Raw genomic sequence first — 13,171 nt, forward strand, 5'->3', positions numbered from 1 at the left:
AGGTACACACAGAAAGGGGGGTGTATTGCTACACCGATGCAATGAGCTCCTGTGAAAATCTGACAGTCTGTTGCACTAGTTTTCTCGGCGTGTGCTTGGCTGGAGTTAAGTCTTTGATGTTGTGCTGCAAGATCTGAAACTCTGATCTGGAGCACGACAGACATGACATTATTATAGCGATTGCATCAGGAGATTTGGCACATACAACATAATGTTTCTACTTGAATTACACACGACATGGCCGCATGTTTCCTCTGTCCTCATATTCTCATTCCTACTCCCAAAACAAATCCACTCATTCCCATTAGAATAAGCTCCAATCGTTACCTTTAAAATTGACAGTAAAATGTATGCTGATGGTGTCGGAGCTTTGGTCGCACAGTGTTTCCCCAAAGTAGTTACAGAGGTGTCTTAGCTGTTTCTGAGAGAGATGTGGAAAAGCCATTACAATGTAAACTGTGAAAATTGCTGCGAGCAAATGTGAGCACCCTAAGTCATGTGAGCGGTAGGCCAACAACAAAGTCAACCACTCAGCCTGAAATAAAAAGGCAAATGCTGCTCTGCATATGAATTTGCGTGTATACCTGCTGCATTACACTGTTCATTTGTTTACAATCTCTGCGAGTGCGGGCACATGAAGATTAAAGAGGTAACGTTGACCTATGGTAGCTGGAAGCAGCGGTGACAGAACAATCGCAGCAACGGGAGCTGCGGGGGAAAAAAATTGACAAACATTGCAAAAGAAATGAGGATCCAGAAACTGTTTGATTTATCATAAAGGTGCAGATATTCCCCTAACAAGCTCAGCCAGCGGAGTCTCTGAAGGGTTGAACATGTTGACCAGATACCACACAGACACAAACAAAGGCCACACAGACCATTATTTTTGGACACTTTTATGCAGCCCGCATTGATTAGCAAAGGTTTGTTGCACAGCAGGTCTGTGCGGAGGATGGAGCCAGTTTCCTGCTGACACTGCTCTTTACAGCAGTCGCCTTAATTAAAAGGTCACATCAGCAGCGCTGAAGTTCTATGTTTTAAACTGTAAAATTTTCAAGAATTTGAGCAGTTGTAGGGCTGCATCTAATGAATAATCACTTTCAATGATCTGCTCATTATTTCCTGATTTGATTCAAAATAATGTCAGTCATGACGGCGCAGAACATTCTCACATTTGAGACCAAGGAACCACCAGATTTCAGCATTTTCTGCTTGAAAAATGACTTGAATTGACACATGAATTGATTATCAGAACAACTGGGAATTAATTTGATTGTAATTGACTAATCAATTGTTAGGCTAATATTTCAGACAGTTTTCATTGTAACTACTCCATCAGAAGTAGTCCCAAAAAAAACTGTTGAAAGTGTATTTTCTGGAATTAATTATTAGAGTAAGTCGGATAATATTTATGGTCAGAGATAATGCTGCTGATTGTTTTTAAATGTACATAATTTTCCAGTCAATTTCCCTGGTAATTGTGTCAATATTGGACAGATTTACAGTTTACAATTTACATTCAATGTCAAGACAGATGAGGCAGATTGTAAAAGTGTGGAAGGTCGATGTGTGGATGTCACATAACTTATTTTTAAAGCTACTGTATGCAGTCAATATTTTTTATTGCAGTTGAAATATGTTCTAAAACATATCTCAGTGTGAAGAAGTGCTCTGAAAGGCGTCATGGCCTTGACTCACTGGACAGCCTGGCAGCAGTGCACAGATATTCCCCTCTAAAGTTTTCTGAGCTAGCCTCGCTTTTGCTAACCAATCAGATGAGGCGAAAAGCAGGGGGAGGTCCGAGCTGTCGAATCTGTGAACGTGCCTTTTGGTCTGCTGCTCTTTTTCACACCGAGGCTTCAAGCCATGGGAGGGTTCCGCTATGACCCTTCGCTATGACTGCCACACTCCCAATTCCTGCACTATAGCTGAGATGGTTTAAACGATGAGGATGTAAGTGAAGGACTGGCAGAGGGAGGGAGGGCGGAGCACGATGGTTCCAAGTGTTGTTCCAGTGCCAGCCTGGTTTCCAGATCTTCAAGACAGAATATTTCTGATCCTATTTTTAGAGAGAAGATTTAGAATTGACTTAAAATGAATAGAATGAGTCAGTGAATTTAAGATAAGCACAGTGACATGAGTAAGTGTTCAGACTGTGGCTGGAGCAGTGATTACATCACTTGAGGAAGGGCTGCTGACCTGTATGTGGTTGTCGTGTCTTCTGTTTGTCTACTCAGCTGATCATTGGATATCTACTGTAGAAGCGGTGTGTCATACAAATGAACTTGGACTAACTTGTTTGCCTTCGACCCCCCACTTCTGGAGCCGCTCTCCCTTTGATCACACGGGTTTCTGCATCTTTCATCCCACGTTCAACAAACATACAATCACAGGGAGTGGAGACTCAGTTGCCCATTGGTACAGATGCGAATGTGGACTCCAGCAAGCCTCGCAGTCACTTGGGCTAATTGGAATCAACCAAATATAGAATAATAAACCGGTGCTTTGCCCACACTAGCGGTCGTCATGGTTATACCTCCTCGGGGAGGAGTTTGAATGCCGGCGCTAGTCAGACTTATAGCGTAGTGGAACTGTTTTTTTGTTTTTTTTCTCTCAATGCGTTTGAGTTTATGTGTGTGTTTCTGGCCTGTCAGTGCCGCACATCAGCAGTCGTAACAGGCGGTCCCCGTGGAGGGCAGACTGACAGGTAGGTAATGATCAAAGAGGCCGTTTTCTGTGTTTCATGTGGGGCTCGGAGAGGGAGAGGGAGAGAGACACATCTGTACTGCCGGCGCCTCCGCTTTTTAATGGGCTCGGGTTACAGATAGCGCTCACTCATCTCACACACTTGCATACACACACAGACACGTACATGTGCATGCAAGTGCGAGCACAATCACGAGTCGGTTTTGAGACTCCTCACACTGACGGCTGCAAACACATTCCTCAGATTCAGCCTCACTCTCCCCTGGGCCACATTCCCTCCCTTCTAATAAATCGCTGAACTCCTGCGGTCTGCACACCGACTCTCAGTCATCTCAAACTGTCATCTGAACTGTATCGCGCGTCCATAAAATATTAACCTGAAGGGGAGACACTGGCAGAACCACCTAGTCTGTCTCCAATTTTACCCCCACCACCCCCAGTAAGCTGGACTATCTCTCCGACTCAGGTGCCAGGCCACTCGCAGATATCGTACCCTCAATCTTGTGTCCACAGTGGCCGGTGGCAGCGTGGACGCGTTTGTACTCTGCTCTGCTCTGTTCAGCCTGCCAGTTTCTGTTTAATCAATCGGAGCAATTCAGATTGTATTTGAGAGAGGCCCAATCTCATCTCAGATTGGGTGTTGCTGGAAATGAAGTGCATCCTTGAGGATGGGCGTAAAAACAGCTTCACTTTATCTGGAAGATTAGAACTTCAGGGTCACAGTAATCTGTCTTAATGAAACTGTCAAGTAATCTGAGAATCTGTAAACTCTGTGTCACACTGGTGTTTTGGGCACCCGCTTGTGTGTGTGTGTGTGTGTGTGTGTGTGTGTGTGCGCGTGTGTTTCAGCTGACTGAACTCATTCATGGTTTTGAAATGAATGATTGGCAGACTAGAGGGTTATATGTTGCGATGCTATGAGAGGTAAATTAACTAGCAATTAACCAATGTTAACTTTATTACATAGCCAATCAAATAAAACTACTCAAAGCAGTTAGATTAGACATGAGGATCTGATTTAATCATCTATAAGAGCTTCTCCTTCATGCTGTCTTAGATTTGAGCAGCATCAGACAGAGCAGTCTGTTAAGACTCAATAGACCTTTTTCTCTACAAGGACACAATTTGAAGTCGGTTGTACAGATGGTGATTCACTCAAACCTGAAACCTTCCCTTACAAGGGATCGGACAATTGCACGATTCTATCTTTACTTTTCATTCATCTTTGCCAAAAGAATGAGGACTATTCTGGGGCGGGGATCCCTGAACCTTGCCCACAATCATTTAGATTTTGAAAAGCAAAAATAGGTCACACAAATGCTGAATAATGCTTCATCTCATATTGTCGTTGCTCAATATAGACTGCATTAGTTAAGCCTCTTTAACATCCAGTTCTCTCTAATATCCCCTACAGTAGTGTAACGGCTGGAAAATCCTTCTTATTCTACATAGTCTGACAATATGACGTTTATCTCTATCTGCTTGTCTCAACTCGTCACTGTTCATCGGAGCGGAGTGATCTTCAAAGAGTGATCCGTTTAAAGCTCAACATTTCATAGTTTTTATGGTTGCGCCATTGCATTTGTTAGAAATCTTCTATTTTGGTTTAGAAATTGGGAAAATAATCAAAACATGTTTGGTATTCATTTGTATCTCTTTTACTTGCAACTCTGCCATGTGCAGACATCGGTAGGATGCATCATTGGTGTAAATATGTGCTGTAACAGACCGAAAGGTCATAAAAACCAATTTCAGCCTGACATACACTCCATTCAGTCTTTTACAATCTCTTAATAAACTCGGGGTCCCCATTAACTACATTTTGCTGCATTGCACATTTTTATTCTCTCTCCTGACAGTGAGATAGTGGTATTGAAGAGGTTTGATCATTCAAACATCCTGTTATAGTTTGGTCATTTTGATAGGACATGTATCTCGAAGCGCCTAAACAGATATTCTTATAGTTCTGGTCCGTTGGTCAGACAAAAAAGAATGTTTGAAGTCCTCACCTTGGACTCTTGGAAACTTTATCAGGCAATTTTTTGCTATTCCCTTTGACAGACACATACTTTATCAGTTAATCAAAAAAATAACCATTATGTTATAAACGAAGAAAAATGTATGAAAGTTGCAGCCCTTGAAAATTTATTTTTGTAGTAAAAATTCATCTTGCGAGATCTAATCTATTAGATGCTGCGTTTATTTGCACACTGTTGCCTGCTGTAACACGTCCAAAGTTTGTCTTTGTCCTCTAAAGAAAGGCTTTTCAACAAATGCCAGGGAACTCAAGGCTGACCCCCTTTTTTTTTACACACCCAAGGCCGGAAACATGTTCCTCTGTAAACCCGACAGAATCTCTGAAAGGGAAGAAGGGATGCGTATTGCTGGCGAGCATTGAAAGCGTCAAGTGATTGATAGCCATTTGTTTTGCCTCCTTAATACAACATAAACTCTCCAGCGATTCATCACCAGAGTGAGAGTTTTTCACGGTGCCTCTGCAAAGCCCACTAAAAATAATTCATTTTCTGCGAGCTACGATCCAGGCACTAATGTTAAATATTCATGCGAGTCCGGTCTAAATGATGTGGCCATTGGCACACAGTTAGAGCACACTCTGTGGAAGGGGGGAAATGTCAAGCTGTGAATAAATGAAAGCAGTGAGGCCGTATATTACCGTGCCATTGTGAATTTACTACAGTTGCCATTTTGTACGGCCACTTCAAAAAGATCTCTTATATAATCAATACACTCTGTAAAATATCGAGCATATTGCCAAGTTGGCAATAATCTGGACTCGTGTTTGCTCATCCTTTATTCATTCTTTGTGTTGCCTAATTTGTGCCTCATGAATGTGAACAGAGGACTCGGTGTACGTTCAGTGAAACAGATTATCAAAGCAGCGAAGTTGACTCTCTTCAAAGATGTCGATGCACCGCGAGCTCCTCTTGTCACACGCGATCAATATGGCTCGTACCTATGCAGCTGTTAAGGTTTGATTCGTATTGACTGCCACATCAGACAAGTGCATTCCTTCGTGAGATGTTTTCACCGCACGGCATGCTGTAACGAAGAAGCTGTTGTCATGGTTCCAGCGAATGTTTTTTTTGTGTTTTTCTGAAACATCACAGGTCATCTTTTACCGTAATGTCAGTGAGCACAGTGGAGGGAATGGGCAAAATATAATGGAAGTTACTGGGTTGAGTATCCATTTGGAATAACTCAATGTCCGCTGTGCATCATTTGTATGGAATGGGAAATGTTAAATGGGCTCATATTGACAGACACTCTACCAGTATCATTTTTATCGCACACACATGCGCACACATGCTGATGCCACTCACATACACACATTTCCTCCTGCAGTCTCTGACTAATGAGGCCTAGGGCTGGAGATGGTTCCATCAAGGAACATCCCCCTCTTTCTCTCTCTAACACACAAACACACACACAGTTTCTCATTCTCTCTCTCTCTCTCACACTCCTTCTAGCTCTCTCAAACGCGCTCCTGATTGATAGCAGTGATTTGACTGAGAAAAGCGAAATGGGAAATTGAAAAATGGTGGAAGAAGATTGGAAACAACGTGCTGATTATAAACTCTGTGAGGAAACAAAAGGCCTCCCCTCAGCCTTTTCTCTTTGCAGTGAGGTAGCAGGTGTGTGTCTGACAGGTGCCTGATTGAGGCGCACAAAAGACATTACAACTCCAAACAAATGGACATGTTTAGTGTCCACGGATGCAGTTAACGTTTTGGGCTGATAGATGTGATTATGAGCATATGAGCTGAGGCAGCCAGAGAATGGGCACAGGTGTTATGGAGAGTGTAGCAGAAAAGCAGCCGTGTGATGATAATAATCCACCTATACAATTAATGGTATGTCATCGCCAAGGTCATCAGCTTTCGGGGATGTGTTTAATATGTCTCATCTTGTAATAATAGAGGCTCTCTGCTGGAGAGAGATACACAGGTGAGACCACACAGACTTATCATCTTGAAAAAGACAGAAGAAGTGCGAGTGTAAAAATGAGAACAACAATCGCAGTGATTTACAAAATAACCTAAATTACCTTGATGCCATCACCATTTATTTTGGTCTTTTTATATTTGTTGTTCACATTTATGTTCACATTCATGCCACTGTTACAAAAGCACTTTTGTAACAGTGGCATGAATTAGATGCTGCCTCCTCGTGAAAAAAAGACTTCATGCATTTCACAAATGAGGAAGAGTGTTGGCCGAGGCCCCGGTGGTTTAATATTCTCTGAGAGCTTCCAGACAGTGAGTGGTGGTGCAGCAGCTGTCTCTTGACCCTGCCGGACCCCCACTTACCCCTCTGACCACCTCCTTTCCACTAGGCGGGCTGTGGCGATGACACGCCTGTCAGAAGCATCTCCTAATGTCCTAATTACTTCTCTCTCTCTCTCTCTCTTACAAACACACACACATGCGAACACACACACAGAAACGCTTGTGCAGATGCACGCACGTTCATAGTGAGTAAGCAGATATGCTGCCAGGCAGGCTAGAAAGCATGCACTCACAAATACACCATGTTTCTGTGAACATTACTCATGTGAGTATTCCTGCCGAGGGACCATATTATAGGTTAGGCATTTCGGTGCTTCCAGAATAGGAAAAAAAAAAAAATCCTCCCTCAAGACTGTTTGGAAGCTTTGATTTGAATAGTTCTGTGTGAGTTTTGAACAGAATCAGAGGTTCAGTGTCTCTCTGGTGGTATCAAATGCAGTACTCGTGCTGCAGCATTCTTCTGCTTCGGCAGAGGTTGAAAAGAGGCCCCATAGTGCCTGTGAGGGGAAAAACAAATTATATATATATATATATATATATATATATATATATATATATATATATATATATATATATATGCTCTTTCACCCGAAATAGACAATCTGAATGAGATGTGATGTGTCACTTTGCCAGAGGTTAAGCTTTGTCTCTGCTTTGAGCATGGATCTCTCCCTGCTGAACGGTTCTGGGAGCGCGGCACATTGCCACTGCTACATTTAAGTCCATGCTCAGTCAACCCGTCTTGTTAACATAACAGAGTGGATGATTGTGCCTCGTAGGAAAAAAGAAAATCATTGTACCTCCCAGCGAATGCAGTTGGTCGGTGATTTATGGACCTCTGAAGTCACTGCATTTGTCACAATCCGCATGACTTAGTGTATTACTAGAATACACCTCACATTATGCTGATTTGAGACACCCCGCCTGGTGGAATTGTGTTGTTTCATTATGTCAAATTACCTTTTGATCGATGTGTCACTGATACATTCTTTATTATTTTTTATTTTTTTCATTTTGATGCTGTTTTATTTGGTTACAGGGAGAACTTGGTGTCTGTCATGTGAGGCTGTGTGTAACAGCAGCGTGGCATCTACGGTTGACAGAAGTGTGTTCCGCGCTCTCTTTCAGTCTTGACACGGACCCTACCTGAGCTGTTCAGAGTTGTCATTGAAGTGGCTGGTGGCTTCCTCTTTTCTGTTTCCCTTTCAGCCGCAGAGACATTTTCCTGCGTGTGGTGAGTGGCAAGCCCCAGTGCACCGATGAGATTACACACCTTCCCTTGTCTTCAAAGATGTCACTGATGCAGAAATGTCTTAATTTTAGCCTTTTATTCATGAGGACACCCATCTATTGGTATTTATGTGCTATTGTAAATACCTGGAGCACTTCACTAAGAGGAGCCAGGGCTACAAATTATTTGCTGCTTTTTTTTTTTTTATCCGCTAGCATTTCTGAAGGATTATCCCTTAATCTCCCAACCTAAAAGACGTCTTCAGCTACAGGTGTCCTCCTGACGCGTACAACACAAACACTCATATATTAGACATTAATGAAAGCATATTCAATCGACAATTGAGTGAGAAATTAGCCACGTCTATGGGGATATTTGCAAAATCTCCTCTTTAGCACAGTTTATCAAGCAGGAACATGCTTGGCCTCTCCTATAAGCCAAACGTAATAATATGTTTTGGTCGACTCTGGGGAGAATTATTCTAAACATTCCCAGTGCTGTTTACAGGTGAGCGTTTTCTGATATCTTGCTGACAGCTTGGGGTGAATTAAGATGTACCTGACAGGTGTAAATAACAGAAGCAAGTAAGATTTAGTTCATTTATTGCTGTTGAAGAATTGCTGAAGAATGCACAAACTGCAATTTTTACAGTACAATGAAAACACTCAGTATGCAATAATACTGTGCAGTCTTTATTGATTGGTGGTGTTGTCTCTTTTGACATGCAATCAGTAGCTATTATAATGTAATCCGGATCAGACCTCGAGTTCTTGCTGATTTAAATTCAAGCAATCCCAAATCAAGGTCCATTGGCTTGCTTCATCAGCAAATGGAGTACAGGGCCGCTGCTAATTACCTACTGACAAAGCACAATCAAGAGTGAAAGCACAAACATTTGGGGAAACAAACTCCAAATCCAGAGATGCAAATAAACAAATGCACTAAGAATTGCTGCACTGGAAGAGCTCAAGAACCATACAGGGAGGGAGTTTAAGATGAGCAAGGAAGAAAGCGTTTAGATTTCGAAACATAGTCAGTTTATCCAAAAAGATCCCTGTTTATGAAATTTGCTGACCTTTTGTGAGGATCCCAGAGCTCTTCCGGGGTTACAATTCTTGGTGAACGTGTTTTTCTTATTTCTAGGTGTTTTGGTATTTGTTGCAAATTAACCAGATGATTATTTTGTTGGTCTTACAAACATCCCCAAAGCCTAAAGCTTTCACTTTACTATCATATTTGACTAAAAACTCCAAGCAATGATTTCTGACTTCACTATTGCTTGCTTAAACCTGACTTGACTTCAATAATTAATCGGTTATCAAAATTGTTGCTGACGAATTTTATGCTGATTAACCAATTTATTATTCGTTGCGTCTCTATGATGGAGTTTAACTTTTTGTTATGAAGATGGACTGACTCAAACATCACGGCAGCTAAGAAGACTTGAGTGATGAGGTTGAAAGCTACACACATTGTGGCAACTCTTAAATATTAGTTCAAATGTGCAAAGGGCATTCAATGCTGAATTTTTATGTAGTGTTGTAATTCTTTAATGTAGATTTGAAAATGATTATCCCTGACATCAAAGACTAGCGTAAGGTGTAGGACACCTTCTTTTTGCGGGGACGGACGAAACTCTTTGATCGATTTCCTTTGTGAAAATCCTGACCTCAGAAGTTGTCCCTGTTTATTTGGTTCACTCTGCAGGAGCTCGCCTCTCCGTCCGACTTCCTTGAAGAGAAAAAAGTTTGATGCCCACCTCTGATCCTTCTAATTAAATGAAAACACAGTGGGCTGCACACAGTATGATGGCGTTGCTACACGCGCACACAATCGAGACGGTACCCAGTGTGGATCACCGCGGGGGAGTGCAGAGTTCCAGCATCCAGCTCTGTTGTGTCCTCATATGCAGTGCGATCACACAATCGGTTGACATGCAACACGCCACAGATCATGAGCATAAAATAAGCAAGGCAATGTTTTTACCTGAAAGGGAGAACATTAATTCAAAGGCATCACACTAGTACTGAGAAGAACTGTTGTCTCATTAGTGTAACCCCACTGCTTTTACTGAGCAGAGAGAGATGTGCCACTCTCACCAGTCCAGAAATCCAGTCTCCAGAGATCTGAGTTTGCCTCAGCGACTGAAAAATAGTGCAGATTATTATGGATTCATTGTGATGGCAATGGGTTGAGCACAGTTGCCTGAATACCAGGACACGTAGAACCTCACTTCTTATAGAGAACATGACGCATTGAGAGCATGTTTCCCAGCGAGCAATGTAGCATCACTGGAGATGGAGAATGGGAAATGCTCCACTTTTCTGTTGCCGAACATAATGCCGCTCATTGTGTGCAACGGGAGAATGAGATTTGGATGAAAAGGGGAGAAGAGGTGAGGAGACAAGGACAGACATTATTTGGAGGGACGGCCAGCCTGCCTGCTCTCGTGATTGACAGATTGGTGCAATGGCTGCACTCGCACGAATGCCATCACACGCATTTCCCCCAGAAATCTGTCTATCAGCACTGTCTAAGCAGAGCGACAGCCATGACATCTAATCACAGGCGAGCTGGCACCTCATAACTTCTACCTAATGTGCTGCAGGTACAGAGGAGAGACGGGGGAGCGCGGCAGACACACCACCGCCACCACAAGGCTATTTATAGCCCTTTCAGAGGCCACCAGCAGGAAGTGGATGATACTGGGGGGTTAGGGAAGGTGCCAGCACACTATATCACAAGTCCCTCTGTTTATATATAGGCCCCTGTTGACAAGATGAAACACTGAGATGCCCTGAATCGTTTTTTCTGGGTTGCACTCCTGACAAAGTAACATAAAATGGGGGCAGATATACAACACATACAAGATGATAATGAGTCATTTACATAATGTCGCGACAACATTATAATTACCTGGCAATTAAAGCAGCTCAAAAGCCTCATTATGGGCTGTCCTGAGGGCTGGTTGGGCTGGGACGTATACGGTGTGGTCGTTCAAGCACGAGTTTGAGACTGAGGCTATCAACCTCCATCACTCGGGGTCACTTTTTGTTAAATATCCCTTTCAGCCAGAGTAGAATTGCCTCAGAAGCCTCATTATATTCTATTATCATATAAGAAAGATAGGGGATTGACTGACACTTGAAGTTTTAAAGAAGCAGTTGGCTTAAGCCAGTGAGATATCGCAGCACACTCCTGGACAATGTTCAAAAGTTGTTTCCCATCGTGGGTGATTTGTCACTCACACTTTTTTCTCCTGAGGGAATTGCTGAGACATCGAAATTGCACAAAGGACTTTAACAAGGACATGTGTCATACCTCACACCCTTATTATGCCGCCAACGACAAGTGTGACAGGCAGTCACTTCAACATACTGTATGCTCAGCACTGAAGCTCACATTGCTCACAGTACAGAAGCGCCAAAGTCTGTGAGGAATGTCAATACATTAAAAGATGGTGTTTGTGAAATGTAAAAAATGTAGATATGGACGTGTGCAGGAGAGGGCAGGGGGAGGAAGTGTGTGTGTGTGTGTGTGTGTGTGTGGGGGGGGGGGGGGGGGGGGGGGGTTGTTTATGAATAGCAGAGAATGAATGATGGAAGCTCTCCCAAGGGTACAGTCCCTGAGCACTGCTGCGGGGACTTGGGAACACGCCAGTCTCCCATGCCCTGTGAGATGCCAGTTTGGGTGGGCACTGTTCCGAGTGGGTGCACTCTTCACCAGGATACACCGTGGGTCCCAGGGGAGCATCTCCAGGCAGTGGCTGCTCCACAGCGGGGCTGGCTGGAATCTTAATCAGGGACATGAGGGGGCGAAAAGTCCACTCCCTCTGTTCCTCCATATTAATATAACACTCCGAGGAAATTGATCATTATGTCAGGATTGTACACACCCCTAGAAAAATAGAATGGTTGGGTTGTAAAATTAGCTCATTATAATACTCGCTTTTCTATTTTCCCTTAATTGGTGTTAAATACTGCAGCATATGGAGCTGTAATTTAATGAATTTCAATTCACCTCTTTAGAGTGAATTTTTTGTGGAATATGACTCTGCTTACACCCTGTCTGTTTTCTTCTCTTCTGCTCTCATCTTCGCCTGCGCTGCAACAGGAGCTGCTGAAACCGTGACAGGTACTCATTCTCATTTTTTTTTTCTTTTACTACCCGCTGTTCATTTCGACTTGCTTGCTCCTGTCTGTGTCTGTTGTTTGGCTGTCCATCGCAGTCTGTTCATCTGTGCATATTTACAAGAATGGCTGGTTGGCATTTTTCTTTTCCGGAAGGAGGAGAGAGACGTGCACTCACAATGACAATCCATAATTTTTATATATATATATATATATATATATATATATATATATATATATAGTTCAAATGGTCTCGGAAGCTGAAACCTGTCAAGCCAAAATAAAAAAATGAGCAAATTAACGTCATCCAGTAGTTACTTAAATATTTCAGATTCTTCACTAAACAATTATTCTATATAGAATTTTTGTCAACATTTTAGTAAAAACTTTATTGAAATAACATTTGGCTCTTTCAGTACACACATTGTCTTCCACAGGAAAATAAGTTGTGAGTGGGCATCTCTCTTCTCATTTCTCTACCTCACTAAAACAAATGTACTAACCCCGTCGTTCTTTATTTTCTTCTTAACATGGTTTGAGTTTCAACAAAATTAATCATGTGGTTTTTTTTGCTGCTATTGCTAAAGGCAAATTAGCCAAAAAGCCACAACAAAACACATTACAATTATTGGTACCACCCTATAATAAATGAACAGTGAGAAAAAACACTCTCATCTTCCTTGTCTAGGTGCAAATCCCCAAAACCAACCACACCTTCTGCAAGCCTTCTGCAAGCACTCCCCCTAAAATATATTTACATTATTAGATTTGGAAGTTTTCAGGTACATCTCTGTGTA

At 42.4% G+C, this 13,171-nt stretch overlaps 1 protein-coding gene across 3 annotated transcripts in view; it reads left to right on the forward strand.

Annotated features, from left to right (window-relative positions):
* The window catches only part of cadm1b (cell adhesion molecule 1b), a 166,687-nt gene that overhangs the window by 118,338 nt on the left and 35,178 nt on the right, over positions 1-13,171 (forward strand). For 2 of the 3 annotated variants that reach the window (XM_035622709.2, XM_035622707.2), the window contains exon 8: positions 12,358-12,378. The exons of the other annotated variant lie outside the window; for it this stretch is intronic. In XM_035622709.2, the coding sequence (XP_035478602.1) occupies positions 12,358-12,378 (21 nt within the window). The remainder of the gene's footprint in view (positions 1-12,357; positions 12,379-13,171) is intronic. 3 annotated transcript variants of the gene reach the window in all.

Source organism: Scophthalmus maximus, chromosome 11 (genome assembly GCF_022379125.1).
Source record: "Scophthalmus maximus strain ysfricsl-2021 chromosome 11, ASM2237912v1, whole genome shotgun sequence".
Classification (NCBI taxonomy): Eukaryota; Metazoa; Chordata; class Actinopteri; order Pleuronectiformes; family Scophthalmidae; genus Scophthalmus; species Scophthalmus maximus.